Below are 26,410 nucleotides of genomic sequence, written 5' to 3'. Positions count from 1 at the left end.
TTCATATACAGCTATAAAGAATAAAATTAATGAGAAATGTTTAGCTGCCCGGTCATCTTTAACATTCAGCAAGATCTCTATTTAAAAACAAAACCACTAAATTTAGGAGGCCCTGTTTTGGGGGTTGAGAAAATGATTTCCATCTTGCTGTAAGATTAAATAAATCAAAAGAAGCAGATTTTCCCTAGTTCAGGAGACCTCAAATAATATACTAGGAGGGCAACCGGCCCCCTAAGTTTTATACCTTGGTTATACAAGAAAAGCTTTTTTTATTTTAAAAAAATTACCCCAAAAGAAAACTGGTCAAAGATGACTGTCAAACTTGAATCAACTGTATTTCGCCTTTTTTTCCCCATTGAGGTCAGTAAAAATCAGTATGATAGTAGTTGTTTGAAAGTTTTGGCTTAATCACCTCTCTTCATTCTTGTCTGATAACTCCAGACATTCACTGATAACATTCTCAATCTGAGGACTAATTTCATAATCTTGAATGTTGACTAGGCAGAAATATTGACTTAATAAGATTTAACAAGAGCTATTTTAAAATCAGTTGTAGAAATCAAATTGGTTTTGGCAAAGCATCTAGATCGAGGAAAATAAACCAGGAACTGTTCATTAACAGTTCGTTGGGGATGTATCCCTGTTATAAAACTCAGAAGCCTGTCCATCTAAAGTGTGGGTACGTTTTATGCCAAAAATCTTTCTTCACTGATGAGATGACTTGTCTTTTGTGTGATACTTGGAAAAGGATACTTTATTAAGAAAGCTGTCAGTATGATCGTGACATAGATAGGGGCTGTGGCTCAGTTGCAGAGTATCTGCTTGACATGCAGAAAGTTCCAGGTTCAATCCCCGGCTTCTCTAGTTTAAAGGTTCAGGTAATAGGTGATATGAAAAACCATGATCAAAGACCATGGAGAGCAGCTGCTGGTTTGAGCAGACAGTACTGACTATAATGGACCAACAGTCTGATCCAGTGAAAGGGATTTCATAATCATAGAATCATAGAGTTGGAAGGGGCCATACAGGCCATCTAGTCCAACCCCCTGCTCAACGCAGGATCAGCCCAAAGCATCCTAAAGCATCCAAGAAAAGTTTGTATCCAACCTTTGCTTGAAGACTGCCAGTGAAGATATATATGTCCTTTTATATGATTTGGAATCTAAACAGTTTTTTTCATATCCGTGTTTATGAAGAAGAATGGGGATAGACTGCCTCACCCAATATTTCATATATGCGTACTTGTCCTTGTAAGAGACTTGCCTTGCATGTCTGAACTTGCAGACTGTCTGTAAACTTGGAGAATGTTTTGTTTTAGACAGAGAACTCGTTGGCCCCGTGATGCCTTTGACAGATGACTGCCATCTCCAGGTCATCAGGAATAAGGACATCACAATGGCTAGTCTTTAGGTTTCTGAGTTGTCTGATATGTTTTTTCAGTATCACCAATTCTAACTGACTTTTCTGGGTTTTGAGGCTTCTGGGACTTATGTACCCACCCCTTTTCTCTCTGTTTTCTGTATGTAAATTATATTCTTTTGAAGTGTTAACCAAGTTGTATTAGTTTTTTTGTGTTCTGTATTATCTTTTGTGATGTTCCCATGCTGAAAAGGCTTGGATCATCAGCCTCAAGGAAATAGATGTTCTTAACACCTGGTGGCTTTCCCTACAAGTCACAGTTTTGAAAAGGCCTTCTTTGTGTCAGTGGTGTGGTCCTGTCACATCACTCAAAACATGTCTCTTACAGAAAGACAATTGAGTCAAATGTTCCTTTCCCCGGGGCTTAATGCAGCCTTTCTCAACCTTTTTACCATTGAGAAATCCCTGAAACATTCCTCAGGCTTTGCGAAACCCCAGAAGTGATGCAACTGTGCAGAAGCATGGCTGTGTGCATGCCTATCTTGGGACGCTTGCCCTTCCCATCCCCTCCAGGCCCATCGTTGGCGGGCTGGAGCAGGTCAGCATGAACATATACATGGTCATATCACCTAACAATACCATCACCCCACTGCCCATTGTGACTACAGCTCTGCTTGCTTTAGCTAGCATTTGCAGCTGGATCAGACTGTGCTTCCGTCCATGCTCGTCTGTGGGTCTTCAAGGTGGAGCCCTGCCTTGAGTTGAGTCTGACCATGTGCCTACTTTGGCCAGCTCTGATTGGTGTTGGCTTTCCAGCTCTCGGGCAAGGGTGTTTCCCAAAGCCTGCCAGGGACTGAGCCTTTTGCATGCTCTTGTCACATAAACACGCCTCCCAGTGAGCCAGAGCCTCTGGTTTCCGAACTTGATTGAAAGCCGAGTGTTACAGTATAAATCCCTCACTCTCGAAATCCCTAATCCTCTGTTCCCCGCAGAGTGCTTCGGGATTACAGCTTTGTCCATGCTATTTCTGTCTGGTATTTGCAACATGTAAGAGTGTTCTGGTGGGAGGGAAGCAAGCAGGAGGAGGACTGCATTCACGCCGCACCAGTAGCATGTGCTATAGCGGTGTTTACAGCTGTCTATGCTGATATGAGGACTGCTGAATCATCAGGAAATTACAATTAATTATAACTCGGCCGAGATAAGATGATCGGTTCCTTCGTGTCATTGAGAGGCAGCTGCTTGTTTTCATATGACTCGGAAGTGTGCCCGTTGACATGGCCAGAAAAGTTAAGGCAGCGAACATGTAACCTCCTCTGAATAGCATACAGAACTTATTCTCCGTAAAAATTCTACCATTATTTTTTTCCCTTTTCACTTCAGCTCATATTCAGATTTCAAAACCTGAAACTTTGTTTCTAAGTAAATTGTGTGGCCATTGAGTGAGCTCTCATGCTTTAATTATTTCTGTGTCATTTTCTGCAATCCCTACTTTCATCTGTGCCCGCTTGTCTCTTTGTTGCTTGGTACATGGAATACCAGTGCAACAACCCGCAAAAGTATTTAAAATTATATCCACTTTGTAGCCTTTGTCCACCTAGCTGGGATATTATTTGCATGTTTCTGTAGATCTTATCTCTGCACATGCAGTGTTTCCAGGCAAGTGCGTGCTATCTGATATGCTGTCTTTACAGACCAATGGACAGGAAGAATGCACACCGTCACAGAGCGGCATCAGCAACTTTTGGGCTGGTCTGCTGTGTCAGCTTAACTAAAGGGACGCAGCTAGTCAACCCCATTTTTTTCGGTTAGGCCAAGTTTTTGTTAGGAAAAGTGTTGTTTTAACTTCTGTCCCACACTGCCGAGTAAAAGAGCTAATAAAGGACAACAAAGAAAGCAATCGGTTCATATTAAAATAACATTTCAGAATTGTTTCACGTGGTTAGCAGTGTTTGTCGGCAGTAGAATAGCCAAGTAGGAGACAATTAGCATCCTAAAGTCTAAACAAGATTTCCACAGTGTAAGCCAGCTTTTGTTAACATTTTTACCCTCGAGAAACTCATGAAACATTCTACAGGCTTCTAGAAGCCCCAGAAGTGGCAGAATTGTGCGGAATATGGTTGGGAAGTAGAGCCTCTTGTGGCGCAGAGTGATAAGGCAGCCGCCTGAAAGCTTTGCCCATGAGGTTGGGAGTTCGATCCCAGCAGCCGGCTCAAGGTTGACTCAGCCTTCCATCCTTCCGAGGTCGGTAAAATGAGTACCCAGCTTGCTGCTGGGGGGTAAACGGTCATGACTGGGGAAGGCACTGGCAAACCACCCCGTATTGAGTCTGCCATGAAAACGCTAGAGGGCGTCACCCCAAGGGTCAGACATGACTCGGTGCTTGCACAGGGGATACCTTTACCTTTACCTTTATGGTTGGGAAGCATAGTGTGTACAAGCCCACCTGGGTCCTTCCCACCCCTCCAGGACAATCATTGGCCATTTGAGGGGGGGGGAGCAGGTCAACATGACCATATAATGGTCATATCGCCCAATGTTTAGCAAATTTAAAAAATATATTCAAACTGGCTGTCACAAAACCCTGATTGAGAAAGCCTGGTATAAACTTTTAAGAGTCAAAGTTCCTTTCGTACCGAAAGAACCAAACAAAGAATTACTGGACTAGCATTCAAAAATAAGATATTTATTTCTGCTTCAGCAGTCTTGCCATAGTTCAACAAGATAGGCAAGTCTTAGTGAGGTGCCAAGGAACTAAGTGTGGGTTATTTAAATCTGTCAGTGGCTAGGTATAGTTAAACCTCTGCAGCATATTGGCTCTTATGTACAATATCTGCTCTTCATCACTCAGCCAAGAAAACAAGTGAGGAATGTATCATGTAGACCAGGGGTAGTCAAACTGCGGCCCTCCAGATGTCCATGGAGTACAATTCCCATAGGGAATTCCCAATTGTGGGAATTGTAGCCCATGGACATCTGGAGGGCCGCAGTTTGACTGCCCTGATGTAGACCTTGAGGTAGTGGCACCATGTTTGGAACCACCATGGAGCCCTTGTTGGAGGAACTGCACAGGGACTCGTTGGCCTCTGTATGAGAGTCAGGATGCCGGACTAGGTGGACCACCGGTCTAATCCAGCAGTGCTTTTCTTATATCCTTATGCAGAACTACCTAGAAGTAAGGCTCCTTTGAAATTAGAGCTCAAATTTTGAGTGGTTTGGTTCAGAAACATCAAACCACACTTGAGTAATGGAACCGCTTTCTGGCTTGTGTGTCTTCCATCTTCGTTCAATGAAATTATTAGTCATTATATCCGGAGAAATGCACGGTGCCACTGTGTCCAGATAATCACGCTATGGCTTTTGGTTGCCTTGGAAACCACCATTGGTATGGAATGCTGGTTTTAGGGTGGGTGCACGCCGTGGCCTGGCAGTTTGGATAGAACAGCTAACTGTTATGATCCAAGAAAGGCATGAATCCAAAATCTTGCAAACAGAGTGGAGTTTGCTGACAGGATCGTTGCAAATTACTCCTTTCCCCACTATATTCTCCCAATTCCAAAACAGCTCAGTATTTGGTACTTGGGGGGTGGGCTGCAATAGGAATGAGTACTATGGAAGCCCCCCTCCACACACACACATGCAAGAGTGTACTTAAGAGTGGAATAAAATTCTGTTCCCGTGGTTCCCATCAGAATTTTCCAGGCTATATGCTTCCTAGAGTCAAAAGTCAATTAATCAGGTAATTAGATTACTGGACTTGAATTTCATCCTACCACCATAGGCTAATATGGCCACCCACCTGGAACAATTCAAGTGTGGGTGGAGACTTATGTAGATTAACCCTTCACAAGTCACAGGGGTCACTGCAGGAGGAGGAAGTCTCAAAGATGCCTTCCACAAATTCTGTTAAATTCAGGAGACTTCTGTCCTATCCACTGTGCTTTCAGCTTCTCAAACCAGAAAGGTCATTACTTGGATGAATGTGTCATTGAATATGCCACTAGAGAACTCATAAAATCCAACAATTTCAGAATTCAAGGTGGAACATTTCTGCCTCTGCTTAAGAAATCTTTATACTTCTTTGGTGAAAGACTGCAGTACTATGATGTTACAAAATATTTCCCAAAAGCTTACTTTGAAATATCTTTCTCTCTTACAGTCCTTTCAGGGAAGCCAGGGACGAGCCTACCTCTTTAACTCAGTGTAAGTATAACTGCAATTTCCCTCCCGCTGTTGAACATCTTTTAGCAAACTGTCCAGATGGGTTGAACAGTCATGAATGTCTCGTAGGCTTAAGCTTTGAAAGTAAGATTTATGTGCCAGTTTAGCAATTTATAATGCAGCTGTACTTCTTACATGTTAGGCTGCCCCTCTTTTCTCCAGACTAGCCTGGCATAAATGTGCCTATCCAGCTTCTATTCATTTTCTATTATATTTTAAGACACTTTTTAACCTGCCTTTGGTGTCCAATATGCAGATTCAGCATTGGATTCTCCCCAGCTTTTCTACTTAGTCTTGCCCAAATTTCTTCTTAACTATAGCCCATAAGAGCCTCTTGTGGCGCAGAGTGGTAAGGCAGCCGTCTGAAAGCTTTGCCCATGAGGTTGGGAGTTCAATCCCAGCAGCCGGCTCAAGGTTGACTCAGCCTTCCATCCTTCCGAGGTCGGTAAAATGAGTACCCAGCTTGCTGCTGGGGGGTAAACGGTAATGACTGGGGAAGGCACTGGCAAACCACCCCGTATTGAGTCTGCCATGAAAACGCTGGAGGGCGTCACCCCAAGGGTCAGACATGACTCAGTGCTTGCACAGGGGATACCTTTACCTTTACCTTATAGCCCATAAGTGACATGGATTTTGTACATGCAGGTCCAGTGATCACCTGTCATAGCCTTTTTTTTGTGGTCAGGAGGGACCCCCTTACTTCGTTTTTTCTAAATTTCACCAGCAGAAATTTTGGCTGCGTCCAGTCCTTTCTATCTTGCCTCCTCCCTCTCCAAATACAACCCAATGATCTCAACAAAATGCTCTTCCTGGGGAGAGAGAGGTCCCTGTGGGGTAGACAGCAGGAATGAGAAACTAGTCGAAGTTGTCCTACTCTAGTCTGGATCAAACCCTGTATTTTGAGTCTAAGCAACGATGAACCTGTTACACTATGAAAAGCTGGATCTTAATTGCACTGTCTTATCATTCTAATTGCATGAGCCTCTTGTGGCGCAGAGTGGTAAGGCAGCAGACATGCAGTCTGAAGCTCTGACCATGAGGCTGGGAGTTCAGTCCCAGCAGCCGGCTCAAGGTTGACTCAGCCTTCCATCCTTCCGAGGTCGGTAAAATGAGTACCCAGCTTGCTGCTGGGGGGTAAAAGGGTAATGACTGGGGAAGGCACTGGCAAACCACCCCGTATTGAGTCTGCCATGAAAACGCTAGAGGGCGTCACCCCAAGGGTCAGGCATGAACCGGTGCTTGCACAGGGGATATCTTTACCTTTACCTTTATCATTCTAACACATGTGTGAGCAGCCAGCTCTTTGCACCTAAATCCAGCCACTTAAGATGTGAGAAGAAATAACTTGGCATTACAGGTCACTCAGAGGCACCAGCCATCCTAAAAATATTACATCTCCAGGGCAGGATTGTCTGACCCTCCTGGGAATCTGGCACTAAGTCAACTGCAGGATTCAAGTACTGTTTGAGGTTTGACAATGACTCTGCCTGAGAGGTGCCATTACACTAGTCATCTAGAGATTTTGCTGTTTACGCCTCTGTAATGAGCAACTGATGAAAGCGACTACCTTGTTTGCAATTGAGATAAGGCTCATTCCTCCAGAAGCCTCTTCATTTCATGGGCTGACGTTCCTCATTCAAACCCTGTGGACTCGGTACTTCTAAAAGTCACCAGAGATCAATGAGCAAATTCTAACTTGATATTTCCTAAACCTAAGATGGAAGGTCGATATGAAATGCAACAGCAAAGTGACTTATTTCTCTGTAACTGTCGTACTCCAGATTGTCTAGCAGTTAATGCTTCACAAATGATGAAATATTCAGCTTGAGTAGGAAAGGAAGAGAGAAAAGTTAGACATCGCAGGCTCCCCTCCCTGCTGCCATTAATTTTAGCTGTACAGAATTCATGCCATCACTGGTTGTTTATTAGTTCTTTTTATGGGAAGAAATGCTATCTTATCTATATATGATTCTAGAAGATAATTAGCCCAGCTGCTGCTGCCGGCTAAAATTATTAGGCTATTAATACAGTCAGTAAATATTGGTACATACTAATAGACTCTACCAGTTAAACCAATATTTTTAGGAAGATATGCATAATTTAGGCCTCCTGTGTTTCCGCTTGAAATGAAAGTGGTGAATCTTCTCTCTCGAAGAATACACTTCAATTCTGAAGCAGGCGATACCCTGGGGGAAACTTGTAAAATTAAATTGGCCGCATGGTCTCCAGCCGTCTCATCCAGATCTAGGACATCCAAGATAGTCTGCAAGCTGTACACTCAACCATCTCAACAATGGAAATGGATGAGGGTTATTCCTATGGAGAAATTCTCGAGGCAATGTGGGCAAAACGAGTGTACCAGAAATCCAGAAGGAAATCCTTGACCCCTTTGTTCTCCCTTGGACAATTTGGAGAACGTTAATTCATAAGGTTTCCATGAGTCAGAAGTGACTTGACAGCATTTAACACGCAGCTGTTGTTCCATCGCTCTCTTCGAAATTAGATTTTGATGCCTTTTTGTCTTGATGGGCGATTTAGTTTCAATGCAGCAACAGGTTCGTTCAGGGGAAAGGGGAAGGCAAAGCCTCTCATTTTCAAAATAGCACTCTCTCTCTCAAGAAACGCTTGCCAAAAATTAAATCCTGACAAGAGCCGCCTTAGTGGGTTTACATTTACTTGAGCACAAAGCCAAATGCTAATGGAAAACCCAGTCCTTTGCAGTACGTTGATGTCCTTCTCTACTCTTTCTGTCTCTTACAGAGTAAACGTAGGTTGCGGTCCCGCAGAAGAGAGAGTCCTCCTGACAGGCTTGCACGCGGTAGCTGATATTTATTGTGAAAACTGCAAAACTACTCTCGGGTGGAAATACGTAAGCAATCCATGATCCTTTTCCGTTCTCTTGTTTTTTTGGAGGGGGGCACCCACCCACACCTGCATAATGACTTGGTTCCATTTATTTATTGGATAACAAATAGATGTAGAAGGTTAAGTATCTATGGCTCTGTCCCTGGTTCCATCTCGTCATCTTGTAAGGCCAAGGAGCTGGTTCTCATCCCAGGCGTGTGCGGGGTTAACCCTAACCCTAATCTCATTTCAGGTGTGCGGGGCCTCTTGGGCGTGTGTCCATTCTTGTGTCCATTCCTGAAAAGTCCCATATGCACAACTTAGCAATACATTTCATACTTTTAACGAGCCAATTTTAAACTTCTTTCAAAAGATTTTTTGAAGAAACGAGATCCATTAGCATTATATAGATTGCTGGTCTTCGGCAGCCTCAGGTGAAATGGCCAGCAAGCTCCCCCCCTCCCCCCATGGCCCTTTGAGAAGGTGGTAGGACACCAGGAGCCACCTAGTGCCTTGGTCTCTGCTTAGGGGAGGAAAAGAGAGAATCTTCCTCACAACGCTTCCGCCTGTCTGCTAGTTTCTTAGCTTTCTGCTTTTTAAAAAACATGCCTTTAGCTTGGTTCATTCATGCAGGAAAACAACACGACAGAACGGGCTAGAGACTGTTGGGAACAGATTCCAGCTCTGAATGCTCCTTTGCCTTAAAAATAAAGCCCCGGGCGAAACGCGCACAATCAGGAAGAGAAAAGTTCTGTCCTGTCTCTTTGCATGCCATGTTCTTAAGGAGGAATGTTTAAAAACGCAAAAACGCGTGCCATTTTGAGTGGCATAATTCATTCCATTGCCTGCATGCCTGAACAGATGTAGCACTGAGTGGACACAGTGGTCCCCAACCCCCGGTCCGGGGACCAGTCCTGGTCCATGGATAAGTTGGTACTGGGCCGCGGCTCCTCCTCGTCCTCCTCCCCGGCTGCTGCCTCGGGGGCTGCCCTGCCACTCTGCCTCTGCCTCACCTTTCGTGCTCTCCAGCGGGGCCGCTATGGCTGGGGCTCCCTTTGGTCTGGCACTGTGCAGCTGCTGCTGGCAGCGCCCCCCAGCGGGTGGCGGGAAGTCAGGGGCACCGGCGGGAAAGCAAGTGGAGCAGGGGCTCAGGCGGTGGCAACATCCTTCAGCAAAAGACTCCCCCCCCCAGGGCCTCAGTAAAATGGTCAAGCGTTGACCGGTCCCCGGTGATAAAAAGGTTGGGGACCACTGCAGTAGGCCACAAACAGCTCAGCCTGTATAGCCGGGAAGGGCTTGGAGCCCATCTTTCAGCCGTGGGGAGTGGGGGGGGGGAGGACAATACAGCACCAAAAGTGCAGAGTGAACCTCTCGCGTCTTCCAGAAGACCGCTGGCTTGGGAGAGGGGTGGCTGACGCCAGTCTCGTCTTCTCTTTCCTTTTCCAGGAACACGCGTTCGAGAGCAGTCAGAAGTACAAAGAAGGAAAATTCATCATTGAACTTGCCCACATGATCAAAGACAACGGCTGGGAGTAAAATTGGATTATTCTCATTCTTTATGGACAATCTGTGGAGCAGGCTTTATAAAGACTAATGCAAACAAAGAGAGGGGGGAAAAAGGATTTTGGTTGAGGTGGCTGAGAAAAATCACTGAATTTTTGAAACCTCCAAAATAAGTAGTGTAATTTGTGGCATTTCTTCCCCCCTCTCCCCCCAACTCTCTGGCCATGTTTTTGCCTTCTCCTCTTTGTGTAAGTTCCCCTCTTTTGTATATGTATTCCTGTGTGAACAGTTTTGGATGGACTTTTTTTCTAAGCTCCTAAATCCAAGAGGAATAGTACCTTAATAGCACATTAGTTTTGCTGGCCGGCATCTTCTCTTTTGACCTCTGCCTTTGAACACTCCTTTCCTCTGTGCATGCTCTCTGTCCCTTGCTCTCCTCAAAATCTCATTTGGAGGCCTGAGTGGATGGGAGTGGTCTCTCTCCTTCATACCTAACAATTTCTGAGGTCTTTTTGCTGTGCAAAGGATGCAGCGTTGTGGTGGCCGTTACCGTCCTGGATAATTTTGCACGGACTGCAACCTGCAGAAATTATTTTGACCAGGCTGGTAAAGGGGCAGTCAGTTGTACTGACTGATATTAGGGAAAGATTGGTTGGTTGGTTTGTTCTTTTTAAGTTTGTTTTTAAACAGGCAGGGGAAGACTGGACCATAACTTGCAAGGATAACGAATACTGTAGAAAACCTAAATCAATACATTCCTAAGGAAGTAAAGCTTTGGTCCGTTGCAGAAGAGCTTTTTAGCAAAGTCTTTGAGATCAAGGGGCACAGATATCTGCAGCTGTTGCTTTTAAGACATCAGTGTACAGTGACTTTCGGACTGTCCCTTGAGCAGGGGATTCGTACGTCACCTTGAAGTTGTATGGCTGGTTCCATGTCGCGACTTAGTGTTAATGCACTGGACAAAAAGGTGGATATCAGTGAAGCGGCCTGTGGCTGCCACTGCAGCGCGTAGACGCAAACGTGGGGAAGGGGGGGGGTTTGCATGGAGAAATGGCCAGAGGCTATAGCTCTTACCACTGTTACCTGTGGGAGGCTGGAAGTGGGCGCGCAGGTAAGACAGTGGCAAAATCGACTTAAAATCTCTTCATAAAATAGCAAAAATAGTTTTTTAAGGGGGGGGGGAGGGTGTTTGATTTGCTGGCTGAATCATCCCCGAGCACATTTTTTGTAATAAAACAGTTAACGTGAAACAAACATCATCTTGTAATGCTTCCCAGCTGCTCCTTCGTTGTGGCTTTGAAAGCGAGGTGGCTCAAAGTCCGACGCTTCCGCGGTGCGAAGGTGCACACAGAGGTTCGCCGGAGGGAACTCGCAGGCGTTGCCAGGAGATTAAAGCAATCGTTTTGATGTCTTTTTCTTTTTTGTTTTTGGCATTCGTCTTTGTTCTGAAATTTGCGCGACGAAAAACGTACGGGAGAACCTTTTTACACGAACACTGCCTAACCGCCGCTAATAGCATGAATCACACGAAAGCCTTGCCTTGGGCAACTCTGTTCCTTTCCTAATTTGTGGGCGCTTTTCACAGTGTTCTCTCCTTGCTGGCTGCTGCTCACATCCTCTGGTGGAGCTTTCACATCTCCATGGCACTTTACCTATCCCTCTCACATAGGAGTCCTCTTTCGAGAGAAGTCTTGTTCCCCCCCCCCTCCTTGTGGCTGAGGAATTCTTTGCCCATTTAGAATACCTGGGAAGTAATATGGTTACACTGTGATGCAAAAAGGATATTGAATATTTAAATATATATATCTATATATATATAGTTACCTCTTAGGCATTTAAATCCAAAGAGCCGTCATCAGTGACAGCTAGATTCGAATTTTCGTTTTGCCGAATGGATATTTTATTCTGGTGCTTTATTTAACGTGAACGAGTTTGGCTCCACGAATCTTCAGTACAGTACTTGGTCACAAGTGCACTGTGAGCAAGATTAATATTGACTTGCCTCTAGATAGATGCTTTTTTTTGGGGGGGGTGACTGTTGTGCTCCTACTCTAAGTAAACCAGAAGTTCTTAGGAGAGGAGGTATCTCCTAGCAAGGAGTCTGGCTTAGTCTTAACTCATGCCATCCCTGTTGATTTTTCTGGTCTGCTTGGACTGTCAGCAGGTATTTGCTGCGGGCGCTGCATGTCTTGCAGGTTCTTGGCCCTCGCAGGCATCTCTTGTGGCCGTGCCCTGGAATGAGATCTGTCACTTGAGTAATAACATCACTTTTCAGTTGTTGTGATCGGGGGAGGCCTCGATTTCTCCCGTCTCCTCCCTCTATTGCTTACGGCAGAAGCAATAAATAACTTGAATTCTCTTCCCTCTGGTACAGCATCCACTGCCGGCAACTGAAGTACCAGCGTTGTAAGCAGGAAGCCGTTTTCGTGTTGACCCCACCCCACTCCACGCTAGCCGTAACAAGCGCCCTCTTTGGAGTGCCCCTCGGTGTGTCTCTCCGTCAGTAGCGTAGCTGTGACCCGTTGAAGAATTTCTCTGGCCCGTAAGAATCAGAGTGCAGGATTGAAAGAGGGGCTTGAGGGAAGAATAAAAAGCAACAAAGGGGGCACATCTTTGGAGGACAGGTCAGTTTCTATCAGTGCATTATTTGTATTCCAGGCCTAAGTCGCTGTATCCCAAGTTGAAGTCACACTCCAATGCATGTAACTGGAACTGATAGCTGCTTTTTCCCGCTCTCCCCAAGATGGAGAAATCACTTGTGAGGGAGAGGGGTATTTATTGTTTTTTCTGCCTCCAAATCTTTCTCCTCTCCAAGCTTCCCCTTTGCAAGGGCAAACATGCGCTTGAAACACGGAACGGGGGGGGGGGGGAGCTACTGGGCGTATGCGTGGCTTAACAGCGGAAGGATTGAGCATCCTCACCACGCTCCACTTAATCCGCTCTCCGTCTCCCCTTCCCCAAAGCAGTTTTTCAGTGTAAGGAAAAGGCTGTTGGCCTTCAGCTGCATTTGCAGGGACCCCGGGTGTCCCCTCCAAACCCTTGAATCGGTCTAGATGCCAAAAGCCAAGATTCGGAAAGGCGGGCACCCGAGATGTCAGACTGCAGGCCTGCCTAACAAGCGGTCGAGAGCACCTAACAGAGCAATATGTTACGATTCTGAAAAAGGGACGGGAGGATTTGTGGAGAATTTAAAACTGATTTCACAGGTAGCATCGGGGAGGGGGAGGGGTTGGTCAGTTTTTTTGTACGTTGCATTGGAGGAGACTCTAAAACTGGCTGCTTTGGATGGGCAGTTTTGATAAAAGTAGGCTCCAAATCCTGATGAATATTGGTTGGGGATATATATAGGATCAGTCTGGTTACTGACCTTTCCAGCATTACATAAAAGCATAATACTTGAAGAGCATTTCCCCCTATAAACCCCCCCTTTTTTTGTGTGCGTAATGTATCGTATTTAAGGTTTTTTGTGTGTTCTTTCTGGGCAAGGACGCTTCCCCTCTGACTTGAGCACTTTTTGTTTCCTGTTATATTTTATTACTGTTGGTCTTAACATTTATTTTGTATTTTTTAAATATAAGTTGTAACAGTTTGCGGGGGCGAGGGGGGATGAAGTCCAAGTGTGTTCCCTTGCCAGGGTTTTGCGTTTTTGTTCCGGGTGATGTATGAATGGACTACAAGCTGGTTCTTGGAAAGAATGTTCCACTTGCACAGATGAGTATGTGCTAGCAAAAATGTGCGTGTATTGAAGTATTTTCTGCCCCCCCATCTCCCTTTGAACTCAATAATTCAGCATTATCACCAAACAGTGTGACGTGGCCGAGGACCGGTTTGGTTGCTTTGAAAACCTCCAGCTCCACGGGGGGAGGTGCGTGGAAGAAGGGGTGTCGCAGCCTGTGTAGCGAGCCTGACAGGCATGGTGGCCGCTTACAAGGGTGACCGTAGAAGCTGTGACCCCCCCAGCACTGCACCAGATCAGTTGCTTCTTCCTCTACGTGGTCCTGTCTTTGGAGTGTGCTGTGCATGGAGGATTTTGGTGCATCTAAATTGACCTTGTGGATGACCTGTCTCTTGTTTTCTAGTTCCTGTGCCCTGAACGTTCCCCTACAGAAAACCGGCTCCCACGTGGCCATGATCCCTCTGTCTTTAATAGCTTTTGCTGCTTTTTAACCATTGGAAGGAAACGCCCCACCTTCCGACCTCTTTTAAGTTGCAACGCTCACTCCGTGTCCCAAATGAGGGCTTGCATTTCCGCCTCACTCTTCATTTTGTGCATGTGGGTTTGACTTGGTGTCGTAGCTGCCCCAAATCTCTTAATTTAACAACCCACAGTCTCTCTGGCCTCAGCCTGCATGGAAAGCGGGGCGCGGGGCTCAAGAGAGTGGCTTTTTTTGATTGACACTAATTTATAGGTTTGAAGACAGATCAGCACTGAGGTGTTCGTCCTGTTGCACATCTTAAAACACGGCAAGTTAAACATTGACTCCTGCCTCTTTCATTTGCTCAACTCGCTTGGCATTTCAGAACCACGTGGCCGCTGTCTGAAGTTTACAAACCCGAAATTTAAAGTAACAGTAAAACATTGAGGGGGGAAAGGAGAGCCCCTGGGGCCGCATTAGCGGGGGTACCCCCCACTTGATTTTGAATGCGCTTGCAATGAAAGAACCTTGCAAAATCCCGATTATTCTTGTTTGCCATCATAACTTCTTTTCGATCGGCGGCCCCGGATAGCCGCGTGCTTTCAAAACATCCCAGTTGCCCAAGGAGAGCGAGAACGGAAGCAGGCATTCAAACTAATGATTTTAGTAGCATCATGTACTGTACTATTTGTGTGAACCGACTAGTAATGTAACTTATTTGTTGTAAAGGACAGGAATTTCGGAAACCTCATAGGGTCAAACACGTGAGTCCCAGATAGCCACTGATGTGCCTCATTGCTGGAACACTCTTGAGAATTGCTTTCTTTTGCAGCTGATGTGGCTTCTTTCTGGTTTTTTTGTCTTAGCAATACTGTACACAATTTGTTGTTTCATTTTGTTGTATCTATTTGAGGTATCACAATAAAAGCTTTCAGTTTTATTGAAGTTACTTTCTAAATGCTGTGCCGTCTATTCTTTTAGTTAAAAACATGACGCCTTTACTTCCTTGTCCCGGAGAGCCAGCATGGTGCTGTGGTGAAGAACGGCAGGCTCTAATCTGGAGAACTGGACATGCCCACCCGAAGCCCCTCCCATTCCCACCTCATCCAGACCTATCATTGGCTGTTTTTTTTTGGGGGGGGGTCGACATGACCATATATAGTCATATCACCCAGTAAATATTTAACAATTTTTAAAAAATACAATAAAAATTAATTAACTCCCATCCATTCCGGAAACCCTTCCAGGGGCATCAAGAAAGCCGGGTTTCATGAACCCCTGATTGAGAAAGCCTGCCATAGATGGTTCTGGCTACGGGAAATAAGCCAATGCGTGTCCACTCATGCTGCCTTTGTTTATAGCTCATGTTCTTGCTAACTCTTCTCATTGGGAGACCCTTCTGTGTTTTCTTCACAACTCCATGAAGGGGGGTTAATCAGGGAGAAGGATCTCTTCCTCCGGGTCTACGGTTGAGGCCAGGGTAGCAAGGAAGATTGACAGCCTCCCCCCTCCCCCGGTGGTAGGCAGCAGTCCGCTTTTGTCATCTTGACCCCTCTTTCCATCCCTCCAGAGGTTGGGATGGGGGGTTGGGGAGTTTGGAGGTATTACTGCCATATTGTTCTGTTTTACCGTGATTTTGTTGTCCGTTTTAATAGGGTTTTATTGGGGTTTTTTTCTGGACATTTGTAACCCGTCACGAGCAGGTCTTGGGAGTGGCGGGAAATAAATTGAATAATAATAGTAATGCCTGGTCCATGGTCACCAGTAAACTTCATAGTGAATCTGCATCTCCTAGCTCCTCGTATGGTACTCTTAAGTGCTGCAGTACATTGGCTTTCTGAACTGTTCCCTCCTCTCCTGTAGTCATCACCATCTGTGGACTGAAGAAGGCGGCAGAGGAGACACCCTGGGCTTTACCTCTAAGCTGAAAGCATCGCTTAGCTGGAAGAAAAAGAGCCTGGCCCATTTCAGCCTTTCATACGAGTGACGGAGGGATCTTCAAAAACCAATCACGGTCCCACATCTTTTCTGGGGACTGCAGCCAAGTGGCAAAGCTTCTAGGGGTTAAAGTTTGGTGGAGAATGACCACCGGCCTTGCGGACCGGTCGCTGGCTTTCTTCAAGAAGGAACTGGAATATACTCAGGAAAGGCTTCAGCCAGCCACTGGCAAGATCTCATCGCTACAGAACAATTAGCAAGGCTGCAGAAAAGCTGCCTTCAGACTCTGCTGGTTTGGCCAGTTATTCTCTTCGCTCCTGCCTGCCAACGAGGAAGGCCTCCAACCTGGGTTGCCCGTTCTGAGCTTCCAAAAGAGATGCGGTTTGACAAGTCTTGGCCTGCGGATTCAGCTTTCGCTGCAATCAGCACCAACCAGTTAACAGACTAGTTACAAAGCCCAGCTTGGAAACCCTGGCTTCATGCCAACCAATAAACCACCGTCTGTTTGTTATTCTGCAGCTGGGTGTCACAACTCATGGGGGGGGCACTGCTTTTGACATCTGAATAAGAGTTGGTTCTTATATGCCGTTTTTCTCTACCCGAAGGAGTCTCAAAGCGCCTTTCCTTTCCTCTCCCCACAACAGACGCCTTGTGAGGTGGGTGAGTCTGAGAGACCTGATATTAGTGCTCGGTCAGAACAGCTTTCTCAGTGCCGTGGTGAGCCCCAGGTCCCCCAGCTTGGCTGCATATGGAGGAGCACGGAATCAAACCCAGCTCGCCAGATTAGAAGTCCACACTCCTAACCAGGACACCAAGCTGGCTCTCACAAAGAATAGCTAGAACTGGGAGAGGATCAAAGGGAGTTTTGAGAAAAACACTTGGAAAAATGATGCAGAAAGAACCAAAAGGCAATACTCAGATGATCACGTTGCAAGGAAACTTGGGGGAAATTGGTGCACTTTGGTCCCCAAGCCCGAGGAAACCTCCCTATGAATGACCCCCTTTCCAGGAGCAACCAGTGCCTGCTGAAGAATGCTTTCCTTTGGGGGAAATCAGGGGTTAGTGAAGGTTTGAATTATACAAGAGAGAAAAATGGCCAGCCTGGACAGCTGAAGTGTGAGTTGGCTGTGCTCAAGAGAGAAAGCAGCCTGTCTCCCTTTGTCTAGCTGGCTTCCCAGACCTTGGGCAAGGTCAGGCTGTACTGCAGACAGGTCTCCCCAAGGACAGATGGAGCGTGTCTGTTATCAGGAGACCATACCGTCGGATGACTCAACGTTGATGGTGCATGAGCAGCAGGAAGCCCATTGCTTGTAATTTATTGTTTTAACTTGACAAACCAGGCTGGGGGAAGGGAGTTTGTCACAGACACGAAATGTGGAGCCAAAGCTCTACAAAGCAGGATTTTATCCCAAAGCTTTACCAACCAGGGCTCCTTGCGCACACATGGCAAAATGTGCTTCCAATGTGCTCTTGCTGCTGGATTTGCCTGTGCGAAGCAAGAAAATCTACTTCAAAAGTGCATTATCCAATATGTACCGAATGTCTTCTAGACACAGCGGGGGTGTGGTGTAAAGGTTCGTTACCCGAATAGCTCCGTTTGAAAAGAGGCAGCAGGTGGGAAATATGGAAGGTCCAGATTTTGTCAGCCCACAGATAGCAGCAGACCTTTCTGCTGCCCGATAATCCCTCCCCTTGGAAAGCCTGAGAACAAAAGGGGTTGTGTGATGTTTGCGTCTGATATGTGTGGGTTCAGAGGATCTCCTAAGCATAAAGGCCTTTCTTCCAAAGAAATCAACTAACACTAGATTCCATTGAGGGTCAGCATTAGATGTGATGGTTTTTGTTCACCCACCATCAGAGAAGTGAGAATGTGTGTGTTTGGATGGCGGGGGGGGGGGGGGGGACAGGCCCATGAAAGAAGACCTGATTGAAAGTCACATCTGAACCTACCTTGGATCGAATCACAGAGTAAGGGGGGGGGCAGGGCATCTGTTTGGCAAGCAGAAGGTCGCAGGTTCAATCCCCGGCAGCTCCAATTTAAAAGCGAGTTGAGGTCATGGGATAAGTGAAGCAAACAATCTCTAAAATGGAACTGCTTATTCTTGTGAAAGACCTTGGATCTTGAATAGTCGTCTCCCTTACTCCTCGCTGCTACTTGACCCCTTTTCTTGGGGGAAGTTGGGGAGTGAAACTGGACTCCTCTACGTGCAGAGCAGGTGCTTGGCACTAACCTCCTCGGGCCATAAACAGGGCCCGGCTCCATCTGTACGTGGCTTCGCCAGTCTGTGAAGCCATCTCTAGCCTCTGTGACCAACATTTGCAAAGTTGCGATAGCTCCAATCCAACCCACCTGGCCAGTCAATCAGACGCTTAGGGCATTTTGATGCACAACGCTCAAAGGGCCTTCCCATCCCCTCACCTCCCTTTGACTGCTCCCGGCCCATCTGAGCACGGGGTGTGGAAGGACGTGCCCTACCAGGATCGACTGAGCGTGCTGAACACGAGCTGTGCCAGCACAGAGTTCCTGTGAGAAGCCTGCGTTCTCTTCTCGGGTCGGCATTCTCACGTGGACTTTCTATTCCTGGCACTGCTGCTAGCATCCTCCCTCTGCCCCAATGACCCCCCTTCCCCCTCCCAAAAAAAGCCCAGATGCTTCCTGCAGGGGCTATTTCCAGAGGGTGAAGTCAGCTTGGCAAACACGCGGGGAGGCTGGATGGGCTCCAGCCACAGGTGCTGCTGGGCTTGCGGCGAGGCCTTTGCAGGCGAGCTCAAGCCGAGAGGAGGGGGGAGCTTGCCCCTGGTGTTTGTTGTGGGGGGAGACCCAGGGGAGAGGCCTGAGCACTGAGACCTGTGGCTGGCTCCCTGCACTACTGCTCTGTGGCTGCACACTGGGGAACCACCCATGCAAAATGTGCTAGCAGGTACCCAGCAAGGTTTCATCAGCTGTTTTGGAGAAGCGAGCTGAGGGGAAACAGACCTCCCCACCTCCCCTCTGTTGCTCAGTGTGCTTGGAGTGGGCTCTTCCGACTCTCCTTAAAAGCCTTTTCAGGAAGTTTAGCGCTGCCCCGACACACTTTCCCCTATTTGCCGTTACATTAAAATATATATATATTCAAAAATAAAAGGCACAACATCATAGATTAGGTTAAGACAATCCAAAACGACACAGTGTGTGGACTTTGGCATTCTGTAGCTTAGACTTCGGCTGTGGCATTCAGTGGTCCCAGGGTCCATCCCGGGCATCTCCAGCACCAAGGAGCAGGGAGTTGGGGAGGCGTGGCCCCCTCCTGAGACCCGGGAGAGCCACTCCTGGTCGGAGCAAGGGCCTGATTTCTATAAGGCAGCTTTGTGTGCGACCGCTTCAACATGCAGGATGCTAAAAAGACCCCTCCCCTAGGGGGGGAATACATCTTCCCAGCCGTGACATGAAGGCTCCTTTTCCTGTAGGCTGTACAGTGTCTTGAACAGGGGTGGCCTAACTGTGGCTCTTCAGATCTCCATGGAATAAAATGGCCACGAGTCCCTGCCAGCCTCTAATCTGGAGAACTGGGCTCGATTCCCCACTCCTCCTCATGCAGCCAGCTGGGTGGCTGTGGACTAGTCACAGTTCTGTTAGCACTGTTCTCATAGAACAGTTCTCTGAGAGCTCTCTCAGCCCCACCTACCTCACAGGGTGTCTCCTGTGGGGAGAGGAAGGGAAGGTGACTGTAAGCCGCTTTGGGTAGAGAAAGGTTGGGTATAAAAACCAGCTCTTCTTCTAAAGGAGAGCTCCTGTGAAAAAAGGTATGTGTATGTATATTTCTCCTACATAAACATATAAAGGTAAAGGTATCTCCTGTGCAAGCACCGGGTCATGTCTGGCCCTCTAGTGTTTTCTTGGCAGACTCAATACGGGGTGGTTTGCCAGTGCCTTCCCGTTTCATTACCGTTTACCCCCCAGCAAGCTGGGGACTCGTTTTACCGACCTCGGAAGGATGGAAGGCTGAGTCAGTTCGCTTCCTGGGACTCTAAAAGTGCTCCAGCAATGGCGAGGAGCATGGGAAAACCAATGTTGGTAGGCATTATGCGGCAGGTGCAAAATGTTTCTGTATTTTTTTCCATTTAAGAAACCACTTTCTATGTGACCAGAACAGATGCCAAAACCACATTTTATTTTATTGAATTAATAAATGTTGTGAGCTGCTCTGACCCTTCGGGGAACGGCAGCCTAGAAATACGGAAATAAATAACATTCTAGGTTAGAAGCGAAATAACTTCTTAGCTCAATGCATAAAATGTATATATTTTTAAAGGCACTGACATTCCTCATTTCCCACCTTGCAGAAGTTCCAAGAGCAAAGGCTCCTTTAAGGGTTTTAGAAAAATAGGGATGAATCATTTCCTGGGGAGAAAACAAACAGCGTACCGGCCGGATCTCACCCTTGCTTGCAAAAGCAGCAAGCGGAGGTCAAATAAAAGATTTCCACTGATAGCAGAAAAGTGGCCCAGAATCTGCCAAGCTGCACTTTGGTATCAAAGGAGACTCTTTATTTCATAAACGAGACAAGTCGCATTATGTAAAAAAAAATATTGTATAAGTTTCCAAAGCAAAATATGTACAACTTCCGAGAAAAGGACCTCAACAAACCGTAGCAATCTGAAATCAGTTCAATGTCTCTATTTCCGATGCGGCAGGTAAGATCTCCTTAGATGTAGCTTGCAGGATCTGAGGGTTGTTCACAAGGACACAGTCTACAAAAAGACAGTTCAAGTATCTTGTGCATAAACCCTGGTACAGATTTGTGTAACTTTAGCCTCAAGCTCAATTTTTTTTTAAACGGTGTTTCTGGATATTGAACGAGGAGGAAACAAACAAAGAAAAATAGATGGACAAGATTTCTGAAGTCTATTCAATCCCCAATGTTCTTTTCCTTGATAAAGATAGGTCACCAGGGTGGCCAAACGGTGGCTCTCCAGATGTCCATGGACTACAATTCCCATGAGGCCCTGCCAGCAGGGTCTCATGGGAATTGTAGTCCATGGACATCTGGAGAGCAAGCGCTTACTGCTAACGGACAAGCCTTTAGCTAGGGCATCTTGCCGTGTGGACATCCAAGTGGAAGAGGAACATGCTGCTTTTCTATTTTCCATTTATTTGTGTTTTACGTGGATGGAAAGACGAACTGGCAAACCTCCCCCTCCCACCCTCCCAGCAGACTATGAAGTAACACAAGGCTCTCCCCTCCACCGGGCACCTGCCCTTTCACAAACGTGTCACTCCTGTGGCTTTTTGACAGCTACAGCCCCTCCTAGTTTTTCCCAGGTTACGTGGATGCCCCCCGTGATGGCTGCAGAAGGGGGCAACGCTGAACCTAGGCCTGGCCAGCTGCTGATGCCTTCCCCTTCAATCCGTCCCCCTGCACTTGCCCTCTCTTCCCAAAGCCAGCCGGCAGGTGCGAGCATCACCTTGCAAACACACGTGGAGGAAAGGGTCTGCGGAGGTGGCTCCCCATTCCAAAGGGCTGCCTCCCCACCCAGATCCGCTTTCCTGCTCCGGGGGCCTGACGTCAAGTGCTAGGATGCAGCCTGCCCCTTGCCCCTCAGCCGCACCGGTTGGCTCAGGGCTCGCTGACACTCAAGGCCATTTTTCCCAGCAAGGCTCACCCTGGCCTGTGGCGTCAGCACAAGAGGAGGCCAGTCAGAGGCGGGCAGCTAGCGACCGGGGCTACGAGACGGCGTTTGGGAGGTGGGGTTTGCAACGGTGCTCATCTGTGGCTATTTTTAGCCTGACGCCTCCCCGAGTGGCAGTGATGTGAGTCTTTCACAGGCAAGTCCGTGAAGCACAGCGGAAGCCAGCCGGCTACCGACACAGAGGGGGAGTGTCAGATGCCAAGCAGCCTTAGCAAAGTCAGTCTAGCGAGATGGCCGAGGCCAAGGTGCTAGTTCGGATTCCTTTTCTGGGTGGACGGCCATCCAACAGACGGTAGCTTGGGATGTGGAGGCATCTTGGTGCTTCGTGGCTCGTGGAGATGTTTGCCATGTGGTAGCAGCACAACAGCTCACAAAACCAGTGAGAGAGAGACGGAGAGAGACAGGGAGGGATGCGCAGTCTGGTGGACTCCAGTTTCCAAATTAGCAGGAACAAGCCATAGGGGGCTGCATAAGTCCACCCCAAGCAACACGGTGCAGCTCTAATGATGGCATCTCCCCCCCAATATGGGATCATTATCCATTTTAGCTGGAACGAGTCCTTGCTCACTCCTGGCATTCTACTGATGGACCCTCAGAGCTGCAGCACAAGAGGCACCTGGGAACTCACCTCCCCCCCACCCCAAAAGGGGATCCTTTGGAGAAGTAATCAAAGGAAGGTGCTGCTGAGGAAACAAAGCACTTGAACACCTGAGGAAGCAGACGGGCACCCCTGCCCGGGTCCCGTATGAAACATCTGGAGCCAAGAGTTGATCGTGGCTGGGTATCTCCAGATGTCACCCCCTCAATCTTCTACCAGGAGCTGAAGTCCCCGAAACCTGAGCTTTTCTTCTCCTTCTTGGCAGCCGTGCTGGTTGAGGGGCCGTCGTCTTCCGAGGACCGCTTCCTACAAAGGGAACGAACGACACGGGAGCTGAAGTCGAGAAAGAGTCAAGGAGCTGGTCTGAAACGCAGGAGCAAAAGGAGAGGTTCCGGCGGCAGGTTTGGACTGGGGCCCCAAAACTCTGGCAGGGCTTAGGCTTGGGGCCCAAGGAAGGAAAGAGCCCGTCTAGAAGACCACTCTGCAGAGCAGTGGCTGGTCTGAGAATCCTGCCCCCCCCCATTACGGAACACCTGCCTCTCTGCACTAGTCCAAGCCTCCTCCTCAGTTTTGCAGCTTGACCGTTTCGTCTGCAAGCACAGCTCCCCCAATGCTCCGGTAAGCACCAATGCCCAAGGCTGCCAGCGATGGTGGCGGTGCACCAGCCGGCACCCGCGTGCAGGCACAGAGCTCTGCTGGCACACTGCCGGCACCCCTCCCTGCCCCTCCACACTGCTGGCCGCTTCGGGCTTCGGTGCTTATGGAAGCAGCCGAAGCGCAGCAGAGAATGCAACCCGACCCCCAACCCTGGACAGGCAAAAGCTGATTCACAAGACTCCTTTTGCTCACCCACACTGCTCTCCGTGCTTCCTTCTGAGCAGCTTGGGGGGGGGGGTTGCTAGGCCAGCCAAGATTTCATTCATAGAGTTTTACAACTGGGATTAAATGCTCAGCAGGGTCTAGGCGGCAGACTCCCGACAATCCCCATAATAAACTACATCGCGTTTCAGACGGAAGAGCTGAGAACAGCACTAGAGGAAATCACACTGGATTTGTTTGTTTCCCCGCGACTGATCTTCAGTTCACTTTCTGTTCCTCCCCGTCTCTGGCATAACCAGAAATGGAAGCAATTTTCAAACTCAGAATTCAAGCATGGTTTTCTAATTAGAAGAAGGCAGCACAGGGTCCCCCTAAGTCAGAAGAGACTCGACAGTGTTCGATACACACAGAGGGAACGACATTCGCCAAGCAAACCAAGAGGTGCAAACAAAGCTCTTAAAGAAAGAAAGAAATTTTTAAAAAACCCAGTGTTTTCCCAAGATAGCCATGACCCAAGCTAGTAAAACAGCTGCGTCATTTGGTCTGGGGGTGGAAGGGATTACTACAGCCCCTTTGTCATGAACAAATCATTTCCTGGCAAGCCGAGTGGGTCCCAGTTGTCAGCGAGGAAGGAAGGCTCATAAATATCCCCTCAGAGGTTGAGTCTGCCCCCTCTTCATGTGGTCTGACCCCTCGAGGATGTTGGATCCAGACGATTTCCTGACCGCTCCGGGAGACGTTCCCAATGATAAAGCTGGCTACTGGTTGGAGAAATGAGTAGGCCTCTCGTGGAAGAGATACAATCTCTCTCTCTCTTAAACTCCAGCAGATGTGTGGCCAGGAAGATAGAAGAAGAGTTGGTCCTTATATGCTGCTTTTCTTTAGCAGGAGGAGGCTCAAAGCAGCTTATATTCGCCTTCCCACAACAGACACCCTGTGAGGGAGGTAAAGCTGAGAGAGCCCTGATCTTACTGAAGAATGCTGGCAGGGACTCATAGTAATTGTAGTCTGTGGACATCTGGAGACCCACACTTTGGCCACCCCTGACCTATGGGATTCACTGTCTTAGTATGTGGTGTTAGTTACAGCCTGGAGGGCTTAAGAAGAGAATTGGGAAAAATCATATTATTACCGTATAAACCAGTAGCTGTCCACCAACAGCTCCTGCTTTATACAGCCCAGGCTAACCTGATCTCATCAGATCTCAGAGCCTAAGCAGAATTGGCCCTGGTTAGTCCTTAGATGAGAGACCATAAAGGAGCTGAAACGGCAAGCTTCTTCTGCATACATGTTGAAATTGAGAGCCCGACTGGCCAGAGTAGAAATCGCTGCTCTTCACCCCCACACCATCACCTGGGCTGATATCTCCCCACCTATCATCCCTCTGCATAGCACACCTGATCCAATCAAACCGCTGCTACGGTTGGCACCTGAAATCACCTGTATAAAGTTTGTATCTCCGGACCCTGGCCTGACATATCAGGACAGGAGGGTTGCTAGTGCTGAATTGGGAAAGACCTGGAGACTTTGGGAGAGGGTGGGACGTGGGGCAGACTTCCAAAGCAGCCCTTTCCTCCAGGGGAACTGATCTATTTAGATTGGAGATGATCTATATGTTCGGGGGATAGTCAGGCCTCACCTGGGGACTGACATCCCTATATGGCACACAACAACCTGGCCCAACAATGTGACATTTAGGTCAGGTCCGGCCCTTGTGACATTTGAGTCCGACACCTCGGTGCAAGGGGGCAGCAGCAGCAGCAGCAGCAGCAGCAGTGGGGGGCAATTGTCCATGCCCAACAAGGGAGATTCTCAGAGGTCTCAGCCTGGCCACTGTGGGAACCAGGATCCTGGACCAGACTTGAGCTGATCCTGCTGGACTCTCCTTTTGTTCTCAGCCGAGCAAGCGCAGCTTTTCCCGCCAGAAAGAGGCAGGTCCGCCGCTTGTGGCGCCAGACGCTGGTGTTTTTAACGTTCTCTCCCATGGTTGAGAGTCAGCCACCATCCTACGAGTTCAGAAAGCCTGAACTGCGTCCTCTGAAGCTGGGCCTAATGACCGCAGTCACTTCGTTAATTTCATTGCTCCGTGCAGGAGAAACAAAAACACCCACCCCCACAAGGTCCATCATGCAAAAGGCACCAGGCACTTACGCGGCAGCCAAATTAATGTACTTCCCGACTCCCTCGCGGTACGTTTTTGGCGTGTTCGGCTCTTTCTTTGGAACGACGACTTTTGTTTTCCCTTTGGCCGCTTCCTGCTCTTGCCGGGCCTTCTCTCTCTCCGCGGCCACCTGCGAGGAAACAGGCATCAGTGGACCACATTCTAACAGGTGAGACGTGGCTCAGAGAACGTCCAATCAGAAAGTGAGACTGCCAGCAAAGCCCCTTGAGGAACTCCCGCACTTTGACCCTTGAACTTCACCACCTCCCATCTTGCCTTGACTAAATGCCAGTGGGTCTGATGGGATATTACAAAGCCTCCAAAGCTAGGAGGTTTCCTACTGTGGACACCGGAGGAAGTGTGCGTGAGCATGGAAGCCCACATCTGGAATGAAGCTTTGTTGGTCTTAAAGGTGCCGCTGGGCTCACACTTTGTTGCGCAAGATCAAGTAACAGACGATGCTAAACTAATGCCCTCCCGGCCATCAACTGGAAGGAAGGCGGACAGGCCGTTGTCCTTGGAGGATTAAAGAACAGAAGTATGTAAGAAGAGGTCTGCTGGATTGGACTGTGGGCAGGGGTGGCCAAACTGTGGCTCTCCAGATGTCCATGGACTACAATTCCCATGAGCCCCTGCCAGTTGGCCGTGGTGGCAAGGGCTCATGGGAACTGTAGTCCATGGGCATCTGGGTGAGCCCTGAGGTGGTGCGGAGGAGGCCAATGTCATGCTGCCACTGCCGCAGCTGTGACCCCCAGGAAAGGGCCGAACGACCTCTTGAAGGGTCAACCCCCACGTTGAGAACCAGGGCCCTAACTCAAACAGTTTTGCGGGGCCTACAAAAGGGAGCTCCTCTGCCAGGTATTTGGTGGCGGCCGACCTGAACCACTGCTTCCCACTGGCCCCCAAGCCTCCCTCCTCCTACGGCCATCAGAGCAGCCACACCCAACCCACTGGGCCCTCAGGACAAGTTGATTCCATGTCCTCCCCAGTGTCCTACCGTCCCATCCTGTCGTTTATTGTTACCGCCGTATTGTTGTTTATTGTTATCACTGTATCATTATAATAAACGGTTACCTGCATCGTTCCAGTTCCATGTGAACCACCCTGAACCTTCCGGGGGAGAGGTATATAAATACAATAATGAGCAGATAAAATAAATAA

At 48.0% G+C, this 26,410-nt stretch overlaps 2 protein-coding genes across 2 annotated transcripts in view; one reads left to right on the top strand and one right to left on the bottom strand.

Annotated features, from left to right (window-relative positions):
• The window catches only part of YPEL1 (yippee like 1), a 35,983-nt gene extending 20,962 nt beyond the window's left edge, over positions 1-15,021 (top strand). Inside the window, exons 3-5 of the mRNA XM_077307680.1 lie at positions 5,519-5,562; positions 8,341-8,449; positions 9,871-15,021. Coding sequence (XP_077163795.1) covers positions 5,519-5,562; positions 8,341-8,449; positions 9,871-9,960 — 243 coding nt within the window. The 3' untranslated portion in view covers positions 9,961-15,021. The remainder of the gene's footprint in view (positions 1-5,518; positions 5,563-8,340; positions 8,450-9,870) is intronic.
• A 5,485-nt stretch (positions 15,022-20,506) lies between these two features.
• PPIL2 (peptidylprolyl isomerase like 2) overlaps positions 20,507-26,410 on the bottom strand; it is a 76,494-nt gene continuing 70,590 nt past the window's right edge. Inside the window, exons 19-20 of the mRNA XM_077307548.1 lie at positions 25,240-25,379; positions 20,507-22,575 (exon numbers count right to left, since the gene is read on the bottom strand). Coding sequence (XP_077163663.1) covers positions 22,482-22,575; positions 25,240-25,379 — 234 coding nt within the window. The 3' untranslated portion in view covers positions 20,507-22,481. The remainder of the gene's footprint in view (positions 22,576-25,239; positions 25,380-26,410) is intronic.

This window comes from Paroedura picta, chromosome 13 (genome assembly GCF_049243985.1).
Source record: "Paroedura picta isolate Pp20150507F chromosome 13, Ppicta_v3.0, whole genome shotgun sequence".
In the NCBI taxonomy this organism is placed as follows: domain Eukaryota; kingdom Metazoa; phylum Chordata; class Lepidosauria; order Squamata; family Gekkonidae; genus Paroedura; species Paroedura picta.
Note: the sequence above shows the minus strand (reverse complement) of the source record. Positions and strands in the feature narration are given on the sequence as shown.